General features: G+C 43.3%; 1 protein-coding gene and 1 pseudogene across 1 annotated transcript in view; both read left to right on the plus strand.

The window, feature by feature from the left end:
• The first annotated feature begins 226 nt into the window (after positions 1-226).
• Positions 227-2,025, plus strand: LOC103696502 (protein JINGUBANG pseudogene; annotated as a pseudogene).
• Positions 2,026-11,312: 9,287 nt separating this feature from the next.
• LOC103697815 (uncharacterized) overlaps positions 11,313-24,506 on the plus strand; it is a 28,566-nt gene continuing 15,372 nt past the window's right edge. Inside the window, exon 1 of the mRNA XM_008779754.6 lies at positions 11,313-11,511. Within this exon, the coding sequence (XP_008777976.3) occupies positions 11,365-11,511 (147 nt within the window). The 5' untranslated portion in view covers positions 11,313-11,364. The remainder of the gene's footprint in view (positions 11,512-24,506) is intronic.

Consider the following 24,506-nt stretch of genomic DNA (forward strand, 5'->3'; position numbering starts at 1 on the left):
AGCCATTCCCGAAGCCATCAACACAAAACTATCAGCTTCTTGCCTCCAATGCCCTTACATCCACAAAAGTCCTCCTTCCCATGCAGGGAATCCCCCCAAATGTGACGACCGTTTCCCTCATGCGGAGGTCCGCGGTCCCCTCCATCCTTCCTGCCTCCACCCCATCTCCTCCTTACACGTGTCACCCCCTCCTTCCTTCCCTCCCGCTCCAAAACCAACCCTCCCTCCTATTTCTGTTCGCTTCCAGGCCCCTTCCCCCACCTTTAGCTCTCCTTCCCTTCCCTTCTTCTCGTCTCTCTCTTTTCCCTCTCTATCTTCCTTCATCACTAAAAGCTCTCCTCCCTCCTTCACTCCATACCCATCTATCTAAATGGGAGAAGGACGGAAAGGAGGCGGCGATGGTGGAAGCATTCGCGGTGGCGAACGTGGGAGCCGGTCTCTCTTTGGGGAGGCCAGCAGTCTTCCCCGGCCATCCAAGTTCTCCTCCCTCGTGCACTCCGATCCCCTCATCAAGTCAACGAGCGAGGAGGACTTCTCGACGCGCGCCAGCTCCGCCTCCGCCGCCAGCCCCGGGTACCACTCCGACCGCAGCAGCAGCACCACCAACCCCGGCCCCACGTCCTCCGCCGATAGCTCACCCTTCCACACCTCCCCTTGGTCCCACCATCATCCCTCCTCCTCCCCCTGGTCCTCCACCAACCCCTTCTCTTCCACTGACGACCAAGCCGACTCCGCCCCCGCCACCGACCTCTTCCCCCCGGGCACCGGCCTCGTCGGCTCCCTGGTCCGCGAGGAAGGCCACATCTACTCCCTCGCTGCCGTCGAAGACCTCCTCTACACCGGCTCCGACAGCAAGAACATAAGAGTCTGGAAGAACCAGAAGGAATTTTCTGGCTTCAAGTCAACCAGCGGCCTCGTCAAAGCCATCGTCATCTCCGCCGACCGCCGCATTTTCACCGGCCACCAGGACGGAAAGATTCGCGTATGGAAGGTCTCGCCCAAGGATCCTCGCGTCCACAAGCGCGCCGGGACGCTCCCCCGGCTGAAGGACTTCCTCAAGAGCTCCATCAACCCGAGCAACTACGTTGAGGCCCGGCGGCGCAACCACCGGTCGGCGGTGTGGATCCGGCACTCCGACGCCGTTTCCTGCCTGACGTTAAGCGAGGACCAGAGCTTGCTGTACTCCGGCTCGTGGGACCGGACGCTGAAGGTGTGGCGGCTGGCCGACTCCCGGTGCATCGAGTCGGTCAACGCCCACGACGACGCGGTCAACGCGGTGGTGGCGATGGCGGGGCTGGTGCTGACGGGGTCGGCGGACGGGACGGTGAAGGCGTGGCGGCGGGAGGGGGGGAAGAAGGCGGGTGTGACGCGGCACGTGGCGGAGCAGACGCTGGTGCGGCTGGAGGTGGCGGTGACGGCGCTGGCGGTCAACGCCGGGGCGGGGTGGGTATACGCGGGGTCGTCGGACGGAGTGGTCAACTACTGGGAGAAAGTGAACAGCGGCGGCGGGTTGACCCACGGTGGGGTGTTGCAGGGGCACAAGGTGGCGGTGCTGTGCCTGGCGGCGGCGGGGAGTTTGGTGTTCAGTGGGTCGGCGGACAAGACGATCTGCGTGTGGGGAAGGGAGTGTGGTGGGGGCCACGCGTGCTTCTCGGTGCTGACGGGGCACGCGGGGCCCGTGAAGTGCCTGGCGGTGGAGGCGGACCCCACGGAGGGTGGGGCCCGGAGATGGGTGGTGTACAGCGGGAGCCTCGACAAATCCGTCAAGGTGTGGAAGGTGGCGGACCCCGGGATCAGGCAGCAGCCGCAGCAGGAGGAGGAGTCGGACGCGTCGTCGTCCTACAGCCACGGGGCCCGGACACGTTTCGATATGTTTTAAGGGCAAAAGCAAAAGAAAGAAGAAAATGTTGGTGCGAGAGCCGTGTAGCTTCTCCATTTTGTATTTTTGTGAAACGGATAGGATACGTTATTTAGTGCTAACCTAGAACGTATTGAAATTGTACACGAGACCAGAGACACTTGCACCAACGCATGAGGATAATGTTTTTATTGTTTTTGATAATTAATACCGTCAGATGTCTCTAATGAACTCACACTAAGAGTGACCATGGGAAGGATTCTAATAAGGGCCCTAATGAAGATGAATTGTATTATAACATTGTTCTTAATGATGCATATGTTTTTCCATTTGTGTGTATCATCTTTGAGCGTGCTTGGATGTGTTGATGAATGGTGGATGATCTCTTGCATTATGACGCAGTTGGGGTGGGTTGCAGAAATTTTTTTTTTCTTTTTTCTCCTTGTCAATTGCGGCTAGGATCATTTGTGGGTGGAAGGGAGAAGGAAGAAGATGAATTGCTGGTTGAATTAGATTGGACTCGAGGAGGATTAACCAATTGACAAAAATTGAGCACCAATCTTAGTGGGTGGCTGAAATTGGTTGGACTCAATGTATGTAGGATGAAATGAAATTTGTTGGGATTTTAATTGAAGTGGACTCCAAGGGGAACGTGAGAGAGTTTGGGGCGTGATGGGATGACTTGGTTGCTGATGTGGCAAGTTAAGATGGCGTGAACAAGGGGAAGTGTGGATCAAAGAAGGAATAAGGATGAGTTAATTTTGGGAGTCTCATCCAAAGACCAACTATCTTGAAGGCGTGAAGGGAAGAGACGTCCCATCTTTCCCCCAGCTTATTGGCATCGCACCAAACAATAGAAGAGTCTCTCTTCACGTACGCAAATGGATTTTCAACGATTAAATTCTGATTTCATTCTTCATACCTTCCCTTATATAGAGAGGGTGGTTGGCAAAGACTTAAGGATTACAACCAGAATTTTCTTTGGACTCCTAACCACATAAGGACTCTTTTTAAAATTCAAATATCCTAATTGATCACCTAGACAACTTGCCAATTGAGGCTTAGCCACACGTGGAAGCCCTTCTTGGCGTGCGGATTGGAGAATAGGAAGGAAATTTCAGCTGCAAGCAAGAGTCTTCTCCAAGTGGGACTCCATCTTGCCGCATGAGATCAAATCCAACTCCTTAGGACTCTATCCCATTTGACATGTGGCCACTCCTAATTAATCAATAACTCACTCGATGCCTTGGACTCAATCTAATTAGGCGTCGAAGACATTAACTTATTGTGAATTAAATCACTTATCACATGGACTCAATCACACCACAACTTGGACTTGATTTTTTTCTCACACACCTAGACCCAATGTGCCACGCCCAAGGGAATGAGGGTGATGCTACTGCATTAATTCACCCCAGTTGGGAAAAGACTCGACTTTGTCGAGGTTTGCGACTGGTAGAGCCCGTAGAGGTTCAGGTTCAGCCGTTGGACTTCCTCTGTCTTCAACCATGAGCAATCTGAAATTGGTCTGCCCTTCCATTTAACTAAAAATTTCTAATATCCTCTTCAGCATGTGGACACGATCTGATCATCCAAGATGTCTTCAATGGTGTCTTTAGGGGCTGATCGTCATGGAAGTGATGGTGGTATGACTGGGGGATCTTCATCATTAGCATAGTGACCCTCGTAGGGCTGCAAGTCTTCGTTGAAGATTAGGCTAACCTGCAAGTCTTCTAGCAACTCAAGCACATATGCATTAGGTCCCATTCGTTTCAGTACCTTGAAGGGACCGACGCGACAAGGATGAAGCTTCTGAAAATTTCTGTGGGGAAAATGATCAGCACTCAACCGCATCAGCACAAGGTCTTCTCCTTAAATTCTAGAGAACGCCGCTTCAAGTCTGCTTGCTGTTTATAAATCTCAGTGTTGATGACCAAACGACGTTGGACTTCAGCATGAATGTTTTGTATGTGCCTAGCAAAATCCTCGCCACCTTCTCTGGTCCTCGTGTTGATGGGAAGTGGAATGAGATCAATGGGTTGCCACAGCTTCAACCCGAGAACAACCTCAAAAGGTGACAATCCTGTGGTCCGGTTGACACTGCTGTTGTAGGCAAACTCAGCATGGGATAAAATTAGATCCCATGACTTCACATGATCCCAGACTAAGCATCGAAGAAGATTTCCAAGATTGCGGTTGACCACCTCGGTCTGTCCATCGGTTTGGGGATGATAGGCACTGAAGAAAGAAAGACGTGTGCCAAGCTTCGCCCAAAGTGTCTTCCAAAAATAGCTAACGAACTTGACATCACAATCAGATACAATAGTCTTCAGTAGCCCATGTAAGCGAATCACCTCTTTCAAGAACAATCAGCAACTTGGGATGCATCATAAGTTTTTGCATATGGCACAAAATGCATCATCTTAGAGATCCTGCTAACAATGACAAAAATAGAATCATGTCCTATTATCGTCTTGGGCAATCCTAGCACGAAGTCCATGCTAAGGTCCTCCTATGGTAAACTCGACAATGGCAATCGAGAGTAGAGGCTGGCATTAGACTTTGCTCTCTTGGCGAGTTGATAAGTTTGGCAATGCGTGATGATTCGGTGTACATCCTTGCGCAGGGTCATCCAATGGAACTTGTCCTCCATCATGGCGACGGTCTTGTCACGGCCGAAGTGACCAGCAAGGCCTCCTCCATGAACCTCCCAAATGATGTAGTCGTGAAGAGAGGTTTCTGGGACACATAGGCATGTGCCACGGAAGAGAAAGCCATCATGGATCGAAAAATCAGAATGCTGCCGGTGATTCCCTGCTGAAATTTCGGTGTGGATAGGCTGGAAATATACATCAGTAGGATATAAAATGTTCAGATCATCCAAGCCCATTACTTCTGCATTTAAGAGAGTGAGAATATGTGTCTTCCGGTTAAGAGCATCAGCAACTCGATTTTTTGTATCCGGCCTATGCTTCAGCATAAAAGTAAACTGCTACAGTACATCTACCCATCTGGCATGTCGCACACTCAACTTTTTTTGAGAGTTGATGTACTTTAGAGAGTCGTGATTGGTGTACATGACAAACTTTTGATGTAGGAGGTAATGCTTCTAATGTTTGAGGGTTTGAACTACAGCATAAAACTCAATATTGTAAGTGGAATACATTCGCTTGGCGTCGTTGAGCTTTTCGCTGTAGAAGGAGATGGGATGACACTCTTGGCTCAAAACTCCACCAATCCTAATGTGAGAAGTGTCACAAGCGACCTTGAAGAGTTGATCAAAATTTGAAAGTCGAAGAATTGGGGCTTGGGTTAGATGCTCCTTGATCTCTTCAAAAGCTCTAGTGGCGGCCGGCGTCCAACGAAAATTTTTAGCCTTCATACAATTAGTGTTCGATGCTACTATGCTGCTGAAATTCCTTATGAACCTGCGGTAGAAGGAAGCCAAGCCGTGGAAGCTCCTCACCTCATGGATGTTGCTTGGTGTTGGCCACTCCCGAATGGCTCGAACCTTCTCCGGATCCGCTGCAACACCTCGATCGGATATTATGAAGCCGAAAAATGGTACTTGTGATTCAGCAAAAAAACACTTTTTCAAGTTGACATAAAGCTTTTTTGATCGAAGTGTGAGAAACACTTGGCGAAGATGCTGTTGGTGTTCCTTACGGCTGTGACTGAAAATCAAGATGGCATCAAAATAAACAACTACAAAGCGCCTAATGTACGATTTTAGCACTTGATTCATAACTCGCATGAAGGTGCTTGGCGCATAGAGAGACCAAAGGGTATAACCATCCACTCATAGAGGCCACCCTTGGTCTTAAATGCCGTCTTTCACTCGTCCCCAAGTCTGATTCGGATCTGGTGGTAGCCACTTCGCAAATCCAACTTTGAAAAAATGATGGAACCATGCAGCAGGTCAAGCATATCATCTAACCGTGGAATGGGAAAGCGGTACTTCACTGTTATTTTGTTGATTGCTTTGCTATCCATGCACATGCACCACGTCCCATCCTTCTCGGGGTAAGCAATGCTTGGATGACACACGGCCGAGACTCTCTCGGATGAATCCCTTATCCAAAAGTTCTTGGACTTGGCTGTGAAACTCCTCGTGTTCTCTAGGATTCAGCCGGTATGCAGGAAGATTCGGCAAGCTTGAACCGGGCCCCAAATCTATGGCATGTTGGATGTCCCTCATCGATGGAATCTCCCTGGGAGGGTCCTCAAGGGTTACATCAGAAAAATCATCCAATATAGACTCGAAATTAGGAGGAACAACTTCTGAAATTTCAGCCCCAACTTCTCTAGACACTAGTGCATACATGACTCCAATTTCTCGGCTACAAGCTTCAAACTTCCTCATGGTTAAAATCTGTTGGATTATCAAATTTTCAGAGGTAAAATCAATGATCTGAAGGGCCTTTAATACAATTCTTTTGTTGGCATAATATAGAGAATAACAATTAGATTGACCGTCATACTCGACACTACAATCATATAACGGGCTGCTTTTTAGAAGTTCGGCCCGGTTTTCTATTTTTGACTAAAAAAGGGGGGGAGGGATTGACTTGACTTATTATTAAGAAAACTACTCACTATCCAAATGAAAGACGATCTAGAATCTACCCAAGAAAAAGGTTGATTAGAAACAAATTGTGCAAAGAGGCGATGCATGACTCCAGCATAAAAAAAATGACATTAATCCCGGAGCTGTGTGATTGAGACAGCTCTAAGATCTTGTTCGTAGTTTCCGTTTAATAAGTTGTACTCAGTGCTTTCACTAGGGGGGGTACCCCCACAAAAAAACCCTCAATATTCTAATAAAAAACGAGCTTTAAGATATGGTCTTTTTAGAAGATGATGGCACGCCTTCATGGGCAGAATATCGTATCATACTTCATCTCAGAAGTTCTTACTAAGTGAAAAATTGATCAAGCATCTTTGTTTAATAGGTATGGCAGAGTCTTCGATCCAACTTACCTGATATGGCTTTGGATGTGGTACCGATTTCAGATTCAGCTTTTTCAGCACATCTTCGAATATGATATTCATGCAGCTTCCATTGTCGATAATGAGGTTTAAAGATTTGTTGGTATGCTCGACGTGAGTATGGAAGATATTGATGCGCCTCCAATCTTCCTCCACGTTCTCCTCCTGTTTGCAGCCCGTAAGAATCCATCGCACGATGCACATGGGTAGATCCGAAGCTTCTAACTCAACTGTAGGGGCTTCTTCCTCATGTTCTTTGCTCCCTTCATTTCCCTCTTCATCAGCGGCCTGAGAGGAAGGAGGAATTTCAGAAGAACCTATGATCTCGTCTTCCTTACATATCATCACAAAATATTGGTCTCGGGTGGGGCAAATGACGGCAAAATGGCCTCGCCCGCCACACTTGTAGCATTCAACAGGGTTCTTTCCTTATGGCATAGATTGTGGCATAGATCTTTTACCCTTTTCATTGGCTCTTGTAGCACCTCTATCCTGGTATGTACTTCGACTAACAGAGGTTTCAGATCTGAAAACAGGGGCGTTACCTCAAGGAAAAAGAACTCCTCGGTTGTTGCTGCGTTTAGAAAACCGTCGTGCAACCGGTGCTTGCGCAGGGCGCCTTTGTTGCAGTTGTGATTCAACTCGAATGGCGAGTTGGTATGCCTTCTCTAGACTGAAGATGCGCATCGTTGTGCCATCATCAACTCCCTTTTGATGTCATCCCTCAGCTCGGATCGGTACCGAGTTAGGGACTGTCGCTCTGTCTCTGTGAGGTTGCTGTGGATCATCAACTCATGGAACTGGGCTATGCACTCCTCTACAGAAGAGCTTCTTTGACGATGTTTCAGAAGTTCTTCGAAGTGTATCTCCTCATAGTCGAGGGGAAGAAACTTCTCTTTCAGACGAAGTTTCATCTCCTTCCAATCATTCATAGGGGGCTGTCGGAGTTGATGAAGCTTCTCTTCAACGCAATGCCAACATACGCGTGCTTGGCCCTTTAGCTTCATCTTTACGAATCACACCTTTGTTTCATTGGACATGCTGAACCACTCAAAGTAATCTTCGAGGGACATCAGCCAATCCTAGAAGTGGGTTGGGTCCATGCTTCCATTGTAATCAGCAACTTCTACGCGAACTCGCTTCATAGCTTCGTTGGAGTCGTTGCGCTCCTGCTGATTTTGATAAACATAGGGGTTCCTGAAATTATTCTCCATACGAGAAATACTTGGAGGTGGAATCCGCTGACCCCTAGGTAGTCTTTGGGGTGATAGACCCCTTGGGGAGAAAGCCTCAACGTCGGGTTCTCCTCCTAACGGCATTTCTGAATTTTCAGGGTGTGCAGGAACACCATGATCATCCGCAAGATTGTTTGGCTTAGGGAAGAGGCGATCCCAAACGATGAAGAGGCCACTTGCTGGGTGAGTTCATGCATGGCTTCAGCAAGTTGCCTCTCCAGATTGTAGGGGCGTCCACTGCGAGTGCTCATGATGATCTTTGCTCTGATACCAATTGACGCAGTTGGGGTGGGTTGCAGAAATTTTTTTTTTTCTTTTTTCTCCTTGTCAATGGCGGCTAGGGTCATTTGTGGGTGGAAAGGAGGAGGAAAAAGATGGATTGCTGGTTGAATTAGATTGGACTCGAGGAGGATTGACCAATTGACAAAAATTGGGCACCAATCCTAGTGGGTGGCTGAAATTGGTTGGACTTAATGTATGTAGACTGAAATGAAATTTGTTGGGATTTTAATTGAAGTGGACTCTAAGGGGAACTTGAGGGAGTTTGGGGCATGATGGGATGACTTGGTTGCTGATGTGGCAAGCTAAAAGGGCGTGACAAGGGGAGGCGTGGATCAAAGAAGGAATAAGGATGAGTTAGTTATGGGAGTCTCACCCAAAGACCAACTCTCTTGAAGGCATGAAGGGAAGAAGCGTCCCATCTTTCCCCCAGCCTATTGACGTCGCACCAAATAATAGAAGAGTCTCTCTTCATGTATGCAAAAGGATTTTCAACCATTAAAATTCTGATTTTATTTTTCATACCTTCCCTTATATAGAGAGGGTGGTTGGCAAAGAATTAAGGATTACAACCAAAATTTTCTTTGGACTCCTAACCACATAAGGATTCTTTTTAAAATTCAAATCTCCAAATTGATCACCTAGACAACTTGCCAATTGAGGCTTAGCCACACGTGGAAGCCCTTCTTGGCGTGCGGATTGGAGAATAGGAAGAAAATTTCAGCTGCAAGCAAGAGTCTTCTCCAAGTGGGACTCCATCTTGCCGCATAAGATCAAATCCAACTCCTTAGGACTCTATCCTATTTGACATGTAGCCACTCCTAATTAATTAATGACCCACTTGAAGCCTTGGACTCAATCTAATTAGGCGTCGAAGACACTAACCCATTGTGAATTAAATCACTTATTACAAGGACTTAATCACACCACAACTTAGACTTGATTTTTTCCTCACACACCTAGACCCAATGTGCCATGCTCAAGGAAATGAGGGTGATGCTCCCGCATCACATTCGCCAGTTTTCAAAAACTACATTATCCCTTAAATGTATAGGATATCTAGCATAGGCATGTTTGGATATCTATGTAAGTTATCCATGGGATAAACTGCTGACCCAAAGATTAATTTTGATGATCACAAAACCTTGAAGTATAATTAATAATGTTTATGTTGCAAGAAGAAAGATAATTTGTTTTGTAAGGAACATAGCAAGTTGGAAAAATACAAGAAGCTCTCAAAAGCTCTTAAGAAAAGTTTAAGAAAGCCACACTTTATTGGCCCAAGGTTCAAGTTCAAAGGATTCAAGTTGGAGGAGCAAATTCCAAGAAAAATTCAAAAGAATAGTCCTCGAATCGACTCCTAGAAGTTCAGAGTCGACTCTGGCACTCTGGAGTTTGAAGGAGCAGTGCTCGAGTCAACTCCTACTATTCACGAGCCGACTCCCGCAGGAAAAGACAGAGAACTGATTTTTAATGAATAGTGCTCGAGTCGACTCCTACTATTCACGAGCCAACGCCCGCAGAAAAAGACAAAGAGCTGATTTTCAATGAACAGTGCTCGAGCCGACTCCTCCAATTCACGAGTCGACTCCATTCAGCCGAGTCGACTCCAAGCCTGCAAGAGCCGATTCCATTGCGATTGGGATGCATAACGGCTAGTTTTTTTTGACTCAAACGGCTCTATTTTTGTCTCTAACGGCTAGATCTTTGTTCCTACGTCATCCAAAGCTATAAAATCAAGAGGAGAGCAAGGGGAGAAGTAAAGAAATGGGAGAGCATCTGAGTGAATCGCAAAGCTTCCTCTCCAACTGTGTGCTGCCTCAGTGATCCTCTACCTCGTGCGAAATCAGAAGAGGGTCAAGTAAAGAAGAAGCCGAGTTCTTTCATCTGCAAAACTTGTTTGAGGGCTTCTTCTCTTTACTCTATTTGTTTATATTGTTATATCTGCTTGTTTGAGAAGTTTGTATTTGTTTTAAACTCTTATTCTGACATCTTGTAACTTGATTCAATCAAGGGATTGAATCAAGGGGTTAAGGGTTGTTGGTGAGCCAGTGAAAACCAATGTTGTAGGTTGTAGTTGGTAATCCGGGAAAAACCAACTGGGTTGGATTGTGAGCCCGTCAAAACAGTCGAATTGTTTCTAGTCCGTAAAAACCGACCAAGTTCGTTGTAATCTCGTGAAAACAACAAGTTAGGTTGCGAGCTTATAAAACAACCGGCTGTAATCTGAGGAATTATAGTGAAATTCGCAAGAGATGTTATGTTAAATAATTTAATATTATGCTATATTATGAAAAATTAATTTATGCTAATATTATAATATTTTATATTTTTATTACTGTATTATACTATAAATATAATATCTATTACATTATATCATAATACATTGATATGTTATGCTAAATAAGTTAATATTATATTAAATTATTATGCTATAGTATACAATATTATATTACTATATTATAATAATATTATATTACATTATAACAATATTATACTATATAATATATTTATATATTAATATATATTATATTTTATTATAATTTGTTGTATAATACTATGCAATGTTCGTTATGGTCATTTTGTCATACGAAAAATACTTTCTTAGTTTGTTTACCAAAAATATGTTAAAATGCTACAGTATTTTAGAAATGTAGTTACCAAATAGCAAACAACTTTTTATAATAACTCTACTTTAAAAAGTTCTACTTCCAAAAGTTCTACTGTCAATAGCTCTTCCAAACAGGATCTTGTTGTTCTTTGACTTTTTTTGAATGTATCCGAGACTTAAGTCATGTGAGCAAGTCTGAAACTAGCTCTATAAAAATTGGTCATATCCAAACAAAAATTTAAGTCTGATGGTCGGGCCGGCCCAGCCTGGTAATAGCAACCGGGCCTAACTTCTGCTGTTTAGCCCGGCCCGGCCATCAGCTCAAGATAAACCCTACATTTGAAACACCAATTTCTCCGTCATCGTCATCACAGAGACAGAGAGAGAGGGAGATGAGTGGATTCGTGGGGGCGTTTTGGGGGACGCGGACGCTGGAGATCGTGAAGCGGAACGACTCCCCAGGTCTTCTATGGAAGAGGATCAAGCTCACCACCACCCGCAAGGCCAACGCCAAGAAGCGCCTCCGCCGCATCTGGCAGGTTTTATCCGCCCCTCAAATATTCTTCTTCCCCGATCTATTTATCCCCAATCATCTAAGCTCAGGGCTTTTAATTGGAGTTAAAGTTAGGGCAATGACCCGCCTGAGGAAGTACAGTTCCGGTTTTTTTTTTTTTTTTTTTGTAAGAATGCAATTATTCATCGTACTAAAATTTAAAATTTGATGCTTTATATTTCGATTCATCGAGCAATAGGCTTCAATTGCGATGATTAATGCCTTCATTTTTTTGATTTCTTATGGATACATAGTGGGAACCCATCAAAATCGAACCTTTCGCACTTTTATTACAGAGTGGATGCTTGAAACAACTTATGAGGAAAATCATATCTTTGTATTAGCAAGGCACAATCTGCTTGCATATGATCTGATCTGGTAGAGTTCTGAAATGTCTTTCTGGTAATGGGAAAGATGAGTGATATTGTTTTTTTAGGGAATGCCTGGGTTGGGGATATTGAAGAAGCTGAATGGAGATTTGAAACTGGTCTTTCTAGTAGTAATGTGAATTTTATGTACATATGTGGATCTGTTCAAGTCAATAGGATAGTTGGAAGTGAGTAGAAGTGGATTTTAAACAAATAGCTGCATCTCTTGGAAAGCCGAAGCTATGCATAAATATATAAAACTAAATTAATCACGAATGTAGACCCTGACTGTTTTAAGGATGTGGAGAAACGAGGGAGGAAAATCCTCCTTTCTATAAATAGGATCATATTAGAAAAGGGCCTTTAAAGTTTTAACAAGACTGGAAGTGCACTAACATCCTTTGAGATGAACGCAATATGCAATGCAAGATTGTTGAACATGAACCATTATGGTGATAGCATCAAGCACATTCTTTTGATGGAAGTGGTGGGAAATCTCAATGTAGAAAGAATGGTTGAGGAAGAAGCATTAAGCGCACTGGAAAAGGCTGAGGTTCGATTAGTAATTATGAAGTCTTTTTTCCCCTTTTCTGCCTTCTATGATTGCAAAGAAGTTGCAGTCTCATAGTTAGGGTAGTTGTGAGTAGTAGTCCACCTCATAATGGTGATGGGTGGATAAATGGGCTCGAATTATGATCAAGTTGGAAGAAAAATTGAGTTTCTATCTCTTAATTGTGAGAAATGCAGCATTGTGTAGATTGGGCATCTTACTATTAGGACACCCTAGCAACTACAGTGACACCATGACCCGCTCTGGCTGAGAAGCAGAATTTTCATTTGATTGTAAGAACACTTTTGACCCTATATATTTTCATTTTTAAATTGAATGAAAGTAATGGAAGGCATCGTTCTTTTGTGTGTCAACATGTTATGCCATTTCCCTAGTACTGTCTGTGTGTATGTTTGTCTCTTCTCTTTGTTCTGAATCCAGCTAGGTTATCACAACAAAGCCATGATGTATAGCTCAATAGCCACTGTTCATTGAGGCGAGGAAGGTGTCATCTATGCGTGAGTTTGGGTTATGAATTTAAAGTAGAGAACAAAGTAAATGATAAATCTCCAATGATTTAATTAAATTCTACCAATTCAGTATTAGAGGTGACGTCACAATTCTCCACGGATCAATTTAAAACAAACATATGAAGGGCCAACTGAAAGTGCAGGTAAGCAAAGTTCAAAATAAAGCCTAAAGGAGAAGCCCAAGATGTCTCTGTCATGAAATCCATTCCAACACTGCTCATTTTGACCTTCAAAATTTTTTGTTATTGGTTTTATTTTAAGTCATGGCTAGCTATTATTATTACTAGTTTCTAGTAGTTTAAAAGTTGAGTCTATTGTTTGTCTCCATTAGAAATTTGGGCTAAATATTTGGGAACTTGTTCCTATTTGAAGAATAAAGTTGGAGACTTTTTCCCTTTAATGCTATATTTTTGCACCATGTAAAAGTTGTTTTTTGGAGGAGGCCTTATTTTTGTTTTTGCTCCTCCCTTTTATAGTGGATTCTTCAAGGGTGTGTGTTTAGTGAAGACTTGTGTTACCTCCTTATCTCGCCATTTTTTTGGCATCAATTGGTATAAGAGCTTTGAGTTCATGATGTCCAACCATCATAAACCTAGACCAAGCATGGATGAAGATGTGGTTTGTGAACATGACTTGCAGGATGTTGATATAGATAACTTGACAAGATAAATGCACCATCTGCAAAAGTGTCTTGCATGACATGAGGCTTTGAGATGTGATGAATCTTGTTATGCGTTGAAGTATGAAAGTCATAGTAGGAATCTTCAATTTAGTGTGGTACATCCTCTTCAAAATCTTTACGAAAATTGGTCACTTACGTGATTTGGCAGGGACAGGATACGAACCTGCAGTCTTTAGGTCATGCGCTCGACGAGTCAACCACTTCCTCTACCCCACTTCTTCCTCTGACTCTCTTCCCACTGGGGTTACCTGACTTTGCTTGCTTGGCCAGGATAGAACCAGCGCTTAGGTTGTTTCATGAGAGCTTCTTTTTTGTACCTATGCTCTTGCACTTGCACCCGCTTTTGGTAACTAAAGTATGAACAATGAGAAGGCTGTCCTCTTTCATCATGCTCATGGGTTAGTTTGGGGGAAAAGGCTTTTTACCATCATGACACAAAGGGAAGCAAAGTTGAAGACCATTCTACTATGTTGACAAATTTGAGAAGGCATGGCTGTTGCCCAGATAGACAACCCAAGAGGGGGGGGGGTGAATTGGGTTTTTAATATAATTTGGCTAATTAAAACTTTGTGGATGATTAATTAAAAACTATAGCAAGTTATTTAATTAAAGCCTAGTGCTGTGAGTAATGTGCGGGGAAGAAGATGAGAGACAATGCACTACAAACACAAAGTTTTATAGTGGTTCGGAGCTAACCCTTGCTCCTACGTCCACTCCCCAAGTCTCACTTGGGAATTTCACTATAACCCCCTTGGATTACAGCCGGTTGTTTTGCAAGCTCACAACCAAACTTGTTGTTTTACGAGCTCACAACGAACTCGGTCGGTTTTCCCAGGCTCACCGACTAGAACCAACCCCGATTGTTTTTCCGGGCTCACAATCAAACCCTTACACACGTTGGTTTTAACTTGGCTCACCAACCAACCTTAAACCCCTTGATTCAATCCCCCGATTGAATCAAGTAAATACAAGAGATAGAAGAAAACAGAAAATAGCTTCTCAAAAAGCAGATTTAAGACAATATAATCGTAAAGGAGTTAGAAGCCCTCAAACGCTTTTAAGTTGGTGAAGAGGTATGGCTTCTGGAACTCCGGTCTCCTCTTGAAAGAGTGGTCGACTTGAATGCAGGAGGAGGAAGCTTTGATTGTTGGGAAGAAGTTGTTGGAGCAGTAAATGCAGATCTCCCCTTTTTCGTTTAAGAGCACTTGGAGAGCTTGAAAACTTGAATGCTTGGAGTGGAATATCTGTTCTCTACCTTGCTACAGTCCTCTGTGGCTATTTAAGCCAACCCCCACGGAAACTAGCCGTTACTCTGCTTTTTCTGGCCGTTCTGCACACTCTGCGCAGCCTGACAATATGACCGTTGGTGGGTTGGAGTCGACTCGCGCGATCAGGAGTCGACTCGTCTGTAGCAGGAGTCGACTCGGCAACTGTTCCAAATTTGAATTAAAGTTGCCGTCTTGACTGGGAGTCGACTCGTCTTGACCTGGAGTCGACTCGCCAACTTCTGGAGTTGACCTGGCAATTTTTGGAGTCGGCTCATCCACTGAAGTCCGTGGATCCAAATTTGAATTTTGTCCACTCGAGTCGACTCGACTGTCCTGGGAGTCGACTCGAATCTCAGAGCCCGAACTCTCGATTTTCTGTCGTTTGGCTCATCCAGTCTTGGAGTCGACTCGAACCTCCTTGGAGTCGACTCGGCTCTCAATTTCCGAAAGTTGGTCTTCTGCCTTTTGACGTGTAGCTTGTCTTGGAGTCGACTCGAGCTGTCTGTGAGTCGACTCGAATCTCAGAGGCAGTAACATGGTCTTCTGTCTGTTGATGGTCGCTCAGTCTCGGAGTCGACTCGTGTACTGCGGGAGTCGACTCGAATCTCAGAGTCCGAAAATCGTTCTCTGACTTTTTCCTTGTGTTCCTCTGAGAGTCGACTCTTACCTTCTTTGGAGTCGACCTGCCAACCATCGAAGTCGACTCGCGTTCCACTGGAGTCGACTCGAATCTCAGACCCGAAAACTGCTCTCTGACTTTTCTGCCTGTGACTGCTTGGAGTCGACTCTTACTTCCCTGGAGTCGACTCGGTGAACATTGGAGTCGACTCGCGCACTTCAGGAGTCGACTCGTTGACAGGTTCTGAGATGAAGCTTTCTGTTCTTCTTTCTGTTCTCAGTCGGAGTCGACTCGTACTAGTCTGGAGTCGACTCGAGCTCGTGCCAGTGAACTTGATACGCTTGGAGTCGACTCGTGATACTCGGGAGTCGACTCGAGTCTCAGACATTGGTTCATGCAGACTTCTTAACTTATCCAAAATACTATGAACCAAGTCTAGAAACACTTGGACAGGTTTTTCACTGAAACACTCAATTGAATTCATTAGTAATCACAAGATATACTCAAATGCTTTGAGCTCATCAAAATCAAATGGGGTTTTAATCAATCACTCCACAATCTCCTCCTTTTTGATGATGACAAAACTTTGAGTATATGTAAAATGAATTGCTCATAAAACAATGAAGTAAAATCCATAAATGAATTCAAATGTCTGATAATTTAATTTATCCAAGTTTGAAAGGAGTGAAACATTAAATTTCGGAGTTAAAGCTCCCCCTTTCATTTGGAATTATATAAGCCTTCATATTATGCAATCAATTGTTTGGCTTATATGTCATTAATGGTTTAGCTTGATTAAAATTCAGATTCTCCCCCTCAACATATGCATTCAACTATATTTTGATTTTCTGAATTTCCTCTTCATGCTTTGAAGTTTTTTTTTTTTGAACTGAATTTTATCTTTTTAGAGGGAAAATCTGTCAATTTGTTCTTGAGTAGGATTCAGCTAATCTCCGAATATCCCTTGAATAGATTCTGGAGATTACTCCATTAGGAGCCCCAAAAGAGAGATAATGAGCCTCGAGGTACCGAATCCACTTAGAACAAATTTGTGTGTGTTTTTAAGAGTTTATCGTTTTATTTATTTCCATTGATTTCTTTTACATATTTTTTTTAATATTTCTCCCCTTTTACATATTTTACCATATTTTATACATATTTCTCCCCCTTTTTGTCATCATACCAAAAAGGAGGTAATCACACACAATCAATGGCACAATCAACAAATGGCACATCAAATGGCACATAATTGAAGATAAAATGTCTACTCATTGTATTGATATGAATGTGAACACATTTGAGCATACAATAAGTAAGGTAAAACAATACATCACACAAAAACATCTATGGCCTCCTCGAGGATGAGGCTCCCCCTCTCGAGGATGCATCTCCTCCTCTGGAGGATGTGGCTCCTCCTCTCGAGGATGTGGCTCCTCCTCTCGAGGATGGTGCTCCTCCTCTCAATCGGCTCTGCTCCATGAGGAGGGTGACTGCATCTGTGACATGGCCAAGCTGTGCGATGATAGACGTGGTGGCTTTGCTATGTGTAGTGGAGAGCTCTGTCACCGACGCCTGAAGCCCAGTCACCGATGTCTGAAGTGCGTCCAGCTTGTCGATGAGTACATTCGACAAGTGCTCGGCCCCCTCGGTGGTGGTGTGCATGTCACGACCTATCTCCTCTCGCATCTGTCGAGTGGAGCTCGTGACCTCACTCATGCTGTGGAACTGGGCCTGGACCAAACTCCGGATATTGTAGATCTCTTCCCGTACATGAGCCGTCATGTCAGTCACGGCTGTCAAGGAAGGGACCAACTGAGAAGATACGGGTGCAGGAGTGGGAGCAGGCACCGCACCTCGGAGCTCCCGAAGCAGCTCGTCCCTCAGATCTCGGACGATCTCCTGCCGCAGCTCTCGGAGCTGCTCTGGATCAATCCGAACCTCCATAGATGGTGTAGCTGAGGAGGAAGGTCCGGCAAAGGTGGTAGGAGCAGGAGGAGTGGATGGGAGGTCTGGATGGTCTGGATGGTCTGGGTAGTCTGAATCTGGCTCAGGACTGGGTGATGGTCTGGTGGTCTGAGCAGTGAGAGTAGACTTCCTAACCCAGATCCCTTCTCTCTTTCGAAATCCCATCCTGTGCATAGTCCCCGTACACAAGCGATCAGTCCATCGCAAGGCACGAGAGGGTTCCCTCTCAGGAATGGGAATCTCGTACTGCCTAAAAAGAAGAGTGAATAACATCCCGTATGGGAGTGAGAGCCTAGGTCTATCTAGGGGCTCACACATATACCTATAAATGAGCTTTGGGAAGTTGATCGGGGTGTCCTGAAGGATATAAGACATAATAGCTAAGTCCCTCTCATTCACAAAATCAAATCTCCCTGTCTTAGGGAAGATGGACCTGGACAGAATGCTCAAAAGGATTCTTACTTCAATAGGAAGTGAGCTAGCAGATACCTCATCTAGGGGGGACTGAGGTGGATGCCCTAAGACGACCGTAAGGGCCGCAACTCTATCCTCAGGGTGTGCGGGAGCCACCCCTACTAATGGAAGGTGAAGGATATGGGCAATGAGGTCCTCTGTGACACGCAACGGGACACCTACTACCGTACCCTCGATACCTCCATCTCCCCGATGGACGGTACTGTAAAACTCTTGAACTAGGCCAGGATAGGTGGGAAGGTCCAAGGTGAGGAAGTACTCTAGGCCCTGGGCTCTAAGCCTATCGCCTATGGTGAACCCCTCCCGGGAGAGATAGTCGAAATCGACAAACCTCCCGGAGGTGACGGCCTTCCCGGCCAACGGCCTAACGAGAACCACCCTAGGCGGGGAACGATCCGGAGGTGGTTGCCTCGCGGGATCGTGCCGCGCCTTGGAGCGTCGCTCGGGACCGGCCTCGGGACGGGACCTCTTCCTAACGACGGTCTTACGAGGCATCTTGACCTAAACGGGAAGAAAAATACCTAGAGGACGGTGAAGAACCGACAGAGGAAGCTCGGGACGGACCGGAAATGACCTAGGAACGGACGGAAACTCAATGTCCGGCGAAGAATCGACGGGAAAAGGGCTTGGAGACGATCGGGGATGACCTAGGAGTCGGCTCTAGGGCTTTGTGAACAGTGGCGGCTTGAGGAAAAGTGTTTGCGAAACGACAAACCTAGGGTTAAAAAGTCGGATCCCGACTGCGAGTCGACTCCCCTGAGTCGCGAGTCGACTCGACCTCGAGTCGACTCCAGAATATGCGCGAGTCGACTCTCTGTTAGCGCATGTAGACTTCGAGTCGACTCCCGACAGTGTGCGAGTCGACTCCCCCTCAGCTGCCAACTTTGCGAGTCGACTCCCGCTAATGCGCGAGTCGACTCCCCCGTAGGAGCCGGCTCTGAAACTTACTCGAGTCGTCTCTAACCTTGGCACGCACCTAAAAACCATGCTATAATCGTGCCAAATGAGGGAAAATCACCTAATTAAGGACTGATTTGATGATCACTGCATAGAAACTCTATTTTAACCTCATTCTAATCATCAAAATCAATTAATCTAGTGAAAAACTTCCACTAGGATGGATCAATCACTCCTAATCCCCTTCTAAGCACACTAAACCTCTCTTCACTTAGGGGTTTTATAAAAATGTCTGCTAATTGATTATCAGTACACACAAATTGGAGTGACACATCACCATTCAATACATGATCTCTTATGAAGTGATGTCTTATCTCAATGTGTTTAGTTCTTGAGTGTTGAATTGGATTTTTAGTTAGATTTATGGCACTTGTGTTATCACAATTAATGGGAATTTTATCTTGTTTAATGCCATAATCTTCTAATTGTTGTTTAATCCATAAGATTTGAGCACAACAACTCCCGGCTGCAACATATTCAGCTTCTGCAGTGGATAATGCAACCGAGTTTTGTTTCTTGCTAAACCATGAGATTAGGTTTTCTCCTAGAAATTGACAAGACTCGCTGGTACTTTTTCTATCAAGCTTACATCCAGCGAAGTCTGAATCTGTGTACCCTATTAAGTTTAGGCTAGATTCTTTAGAGTACCACAGCCCTATGTTCTTAGTTCCAATTAAGTATTTAAAGATTCTCTTAACTGCAGCTAGGTGTGATTCTTTAGGATTAGCCTGATATCTAGCACACATGCACACACTAAACATAATATCAGGCCTACTTGCAGTAAGATACAGTAAATAACCTATCATACCTCTATAAAGTTTTTGATCTACAGATTTACCTGATTCATCTTGGTCTAACTTGCATGATGAGCTCATGGGGGTGCTGATTGACTTGTTTCCCTCCATATCAAACTTCTTGAGCATCTCCTTGATATATTTTGCTTGATTGATGAAGATGCCTCCTTCAGATTGTTTGATTTGAAGCCCGAGGAAATAGTTCAGCTCTCCCATCATGCTCATCTCAAACTCACTCTGCATCAAATCAGCAAATTCCTCGCAGAGGCGATTGTTAGTAGCACCGAAAATGATATCATCAACATAGATCTGTACTAATAACATATCCTTATTTTTCTTTTTCAGAAATAATGTTGTATCTACATTTCCCCTAGAGAATTCATGTTCTAATAGGAATTTACTAAGTCTCTCATACCATGCTCTAGGTGCTTGTTTTAGTCCATAAAGCGCTTTGTTCAGTTTATACACATGATTAGGGTATTGATGATTTTCAAAACCAGGAGGTTGTTCTACATACACCTCCTCATTAATAAACCCATTTAGAAAAGCACTTTTTACATCCATTTGATATAGCTTGAAGTCCTTAGAGCATGCATATGCTAATAGAAGTCTAATCGCCTCAAGTCTAGCTACGGGAGCAAAGGTTTCATCAAAATCTATGCCTTCTTCTTGATTATAACCTTTTGCTACTAGTCTAGCCTTATTCCTTATAACAATTCCATTTTCATCTAGTTTATTTTTATATATCCATTTTGTACCTATTATTGGATATTCAGAAGGTCTCTCTACTAGATCCCACACTTTGTTTCTAGTAAATTGGTTTAGTTCTTCTTGCATTGCATTTATCCAATTTACATCATTTTCGGCTTCTTCTATATGTTTGGGCTCAAAGTGTGAAACAAAAGCTAGATGGTTATTCAAATTTCTAAGAGATGCTCTAGTCCTAACCGGTTGTGATGGATCATCTAGAATTAGTTCCTTAGGATGCCCGTGAGCATACCTCCAAGCTTTAGTTAGCCCATGATCCACTATAGGCTCTTGGTTTGATGATTCTCCTTCAATCAACTTTTGATTACCATCTTGTAATCCCACCTCATCTATCTTTTCTTCAAGTATTTCAATATCATCATCAAGATTGGCTTTCTTACTAGAGGAGATGTCACTAGAGTCATCAAATACAACATGTATAGATTCTTCTATAACTAGTGTTCTTTTATTAAAGACTCTATAGGCTTTACTAGTTGTAGAATAACCTAAGAATATTCCTTCATCAGATTTAGGGTCAAATTTCCCTAGATTATCTTTCCCATTATTATGTACAAAACACCTACATCCAAAAACATGAAAATAGTTAACCTTTGGTTTTCTGTTTTTCCACAGTTCATAAGGTGTTTTCTTTATGATGGGTCTTAATAGAACTCTATTTAATATATGGCAAGAAGTATTAATGGCTTCTCCCCAAAAGTACTTAGGGAGGTTACTTTCACATAACATCGTTCTAGCCATTTCCTCTAGTGTTCTATTTTTCTTTTCCACAACTCCATTTTGTTGTGGTGTCCTAGGTGCAGAAAAATTATGGGTTATCCCCTTTTTACTACAAAATTCATCAAATAATTGATTTTCGAATTCGGTACCATGGTCACTTCTAATGGCTATGACTGAAGACTTTCTAGCATTTGTTACTTCCTTATGGAACTTTTTAAACATGGAAAATGCTTGGTCCTTATGTGCTAGAAACATGACCCATGTGTACCTAGAGTAATCATCTACTATGACTAGACCATATTTATTTCCACCTAGGCTTGTTGTTCTAGTTGGACCAAATAGGTCCATGTGTAATAATTCTAGAGGCCTAGAGGTAGAGACACATTTTATGGGTTTAAAAGAATTCCTAGATTGTTTGCCAAATTGACATGCTTCACAGATTTTGTTCTTTTCAAATTTTAACTTTGGCAAACCTATCACGGAATCTCTTTTAATTAATTTAGTTATTGTGTCCATGCTTGCATGACCTAACTTACGGTGCCATAACCAACTAGCATCATTATCTTTAGTTTCATTAACAACTAAACATTGGTTATGTTTTGCAAGGTCTTCTAGGTCTACCACATATACATTTCCACGTCTAATCCCTTTAAAAACTAAATTATTATCATTAGTATTTGTTATAATGCATAGTGATGGTTTAAACATAACATCATATCCTTTGTCACATAATTGACTAATGCTTAACAAGTTATGCTTAAGACCATCAACATATCTAACATTATCTATAAAAGTAGAAGGGGTGATTTGAACTTTACCAATACCAATGATGTGACCTTGGTTGTTGTCTCCAAACGTCACAGCACCTCCCTTCTTAGCTTCAAGGGTGAAAAATTGGTCTTTATCACCCGTCATGTGCCTTGAGCAGCCACTATCCAAATACCAGCAGTTCTTGTTGACCTTGGTTGCAAGACACTCCTACACAAGCAAATCATGTCATCTTAGGTACCCAAGTTTTCTTGGGTCCTTCATGGTTAGTCAAGTTGGTTCCTTTTGGAACCCATACCCGTTTAATTTTTCTTTTAGTTTTCCTTTTCCTATAGTCACATGCATTTGCCTTATGTCCTATATTTCCACAACAAAAACAGGTCATTTTCTTAGTTTTATTTTCCCCAGCTTTGACAAAGAAGTTACTAAGAAGTTTTTGTTTATTTTTCGGTTTATACCCTAAACCCGCTTTATTGAATACGGCTCGTTGACTGTTAAGTATCATGTTTAACTTTTCAGAACTATATGTGAATTTTTCAACTAAGGGTTTGTATTTGTTAAGTTCTTTAGTTAATGTTTGATTTTCAGCTTTTAGATCATTTAGTTCTTTTGTTAGATCCTTGTTTAAGACTTGTTTATGGTTTTTGAGTTCTGAAAGTTTCTTAGTTAGTTTTTCATTATCTTTAGTTAAGGTATTAGTTTTCTTAATTAAGAGTTGGTTGCTTGTCTTAAGTTCTAGATTTTCTTTGGTAATAGCATCTTTATCCTTAATTAAAGAATCATACTTACGGATATAAGTTTGGTTAGTTACTTTTAGTTCCCTGTTTTTAACATTAACATCCTTATATTCAATCATTAGTTCGTTAAACGCATCATAAAGTTCATCAAATGAAAAATCATAGTGCGTATCGGAAGTTACCTCATTTTCGTTGGCCATGAAACAAAAATTGGCCTTCTCTTCTTGTTCTTCATCCGATGATGAAGATGATGCGTCGGAGTCCGATAGGGTGGTGACAAGGGCTTTCTTCTTCTTCTTGTACTTGCTGCTCTTCTTTAGTAAGGGACACTCAGCTCGGATGTGTCCCGGCTTTTTGCACTCATAGCACCCGATCCCCTCACTTTCCCTTTCCTTATCTTTGTCCTTGCGGTAGGAATTTGAGGGGCCTCTCCTTTGATGATAGGACTTCTTGTGGTTGATGAATTTCTTGAACTTGCGCACAAGAAGAGCCTCACCACCATCTTCCTCATCTTCTTCTTCTTCACTGCTGCTGCTGCAAGACAAGTCCTTGTTAGAAGAAGTAGATTTTAAAGCTATTACCTTTTTCTTATGGGAGGACTCTTCCTCGTTGTGTTGTTTCATGGTAAGCTCATGCGTCATAAGGGATCCAAGGAGCTCTTCAAGTGGAAGCTTGTTCAAGTCTTTAGCTTCTTGGATTGCCGTCACTTTAGCTTCCCACGACCTTGGTAGACACCGAAGGATTTTCCTGACAAGTTCACTGTTAGTATAGTTCTTGCCAAGGCTTTTTAGGCCATTGACAATATCAGTAAACCTAGTGAACATGCATGTAATTGTTTCGTTAGAGTCCATTTTAAATAGTTCATATTTATGAACCAAAATATTTATTTTGGACTCTTTCACTTGATTCGTGCCCTCATGGGTCACTTCAAGTCTGTCCCAAATCTCTTTTGCAGAATTGCACGTAGAGACCCTATTGAATTCATTACGGTCTAAGGCACAATAAAAGACATTCATGGCTTTAGAGTTTAATTGTGCCTTCCTCATGTCATGTTCATCCCAGTCCATTTCAAGTTTAGGTACCTTAACACCATCTACGTATATGGATGGGATGTATGGCCCATTTACTACAATGGACCACATCTCATAGTCTTGGGCTTGGATGAATATTCTCATCCTAGCCTTCCAGTATGAGTAGTCAGATCCATTGAAGAAAGGGGGTCTTTGGGTGGACTGACCCTCAATGTGAGAAGATCTAAATGGGGTTGTCATTTTGATCTTTTAACTCTTGAGTGGAAGAGTTTTTGGCTCTGATACCACTTGTTGCCCAGATAGACAACCCAAGAGGGGGGGGGTGAATTGGGTTTTTAATATAATTTGGCTAATTAAAACTTTGTGGATGATTAATTAAAAACTATAGCAAGTTATTTAATTAAAGCCTAGTGCTGTGAGTAATGTGCGGGGAAGAAGATGAGAGACAATGCACTACAAACACAAAGTTTTATAGTGGTTCGGAGCTAACCCTTGCTCCTACGTCCACTCCCCAAGTCTCACTTGGGAATTTCACTATAACCCCTTTGGATTACAGCCGGTTGTTTTGCAAGCTCACAACCAAACTTGTTGTTTTACGAGCTCACAACGAACTCGGTCGGTTTTCCCAGGCTCACCGACTAGAACCAACCCCGATTGTTTTCCCGGGCTCACAATCAAACCCTTACACACGTTGGTTTTAACTTGGCTCACCAACCAACCTTAAACCCCTTGATTCAATCCCCCGATTGAATC

The sequence above is a fragment of the Phoenix dactylifera genome, chromosome 13 (genome assembly GCF_051530095.1).
Source record: "Phoenix dactylifera cultivar Ajwa chromosome 13, Ajwa_hap1_PhDact_Kaust_v1.1, whole genome shotgun sequence".
NCBI lineage: Eukaryota > Viridiplantae > Streptophyta > Magnoliopsida > Arecales > Arecaceae > Phoenix > Phoenix dactylifera.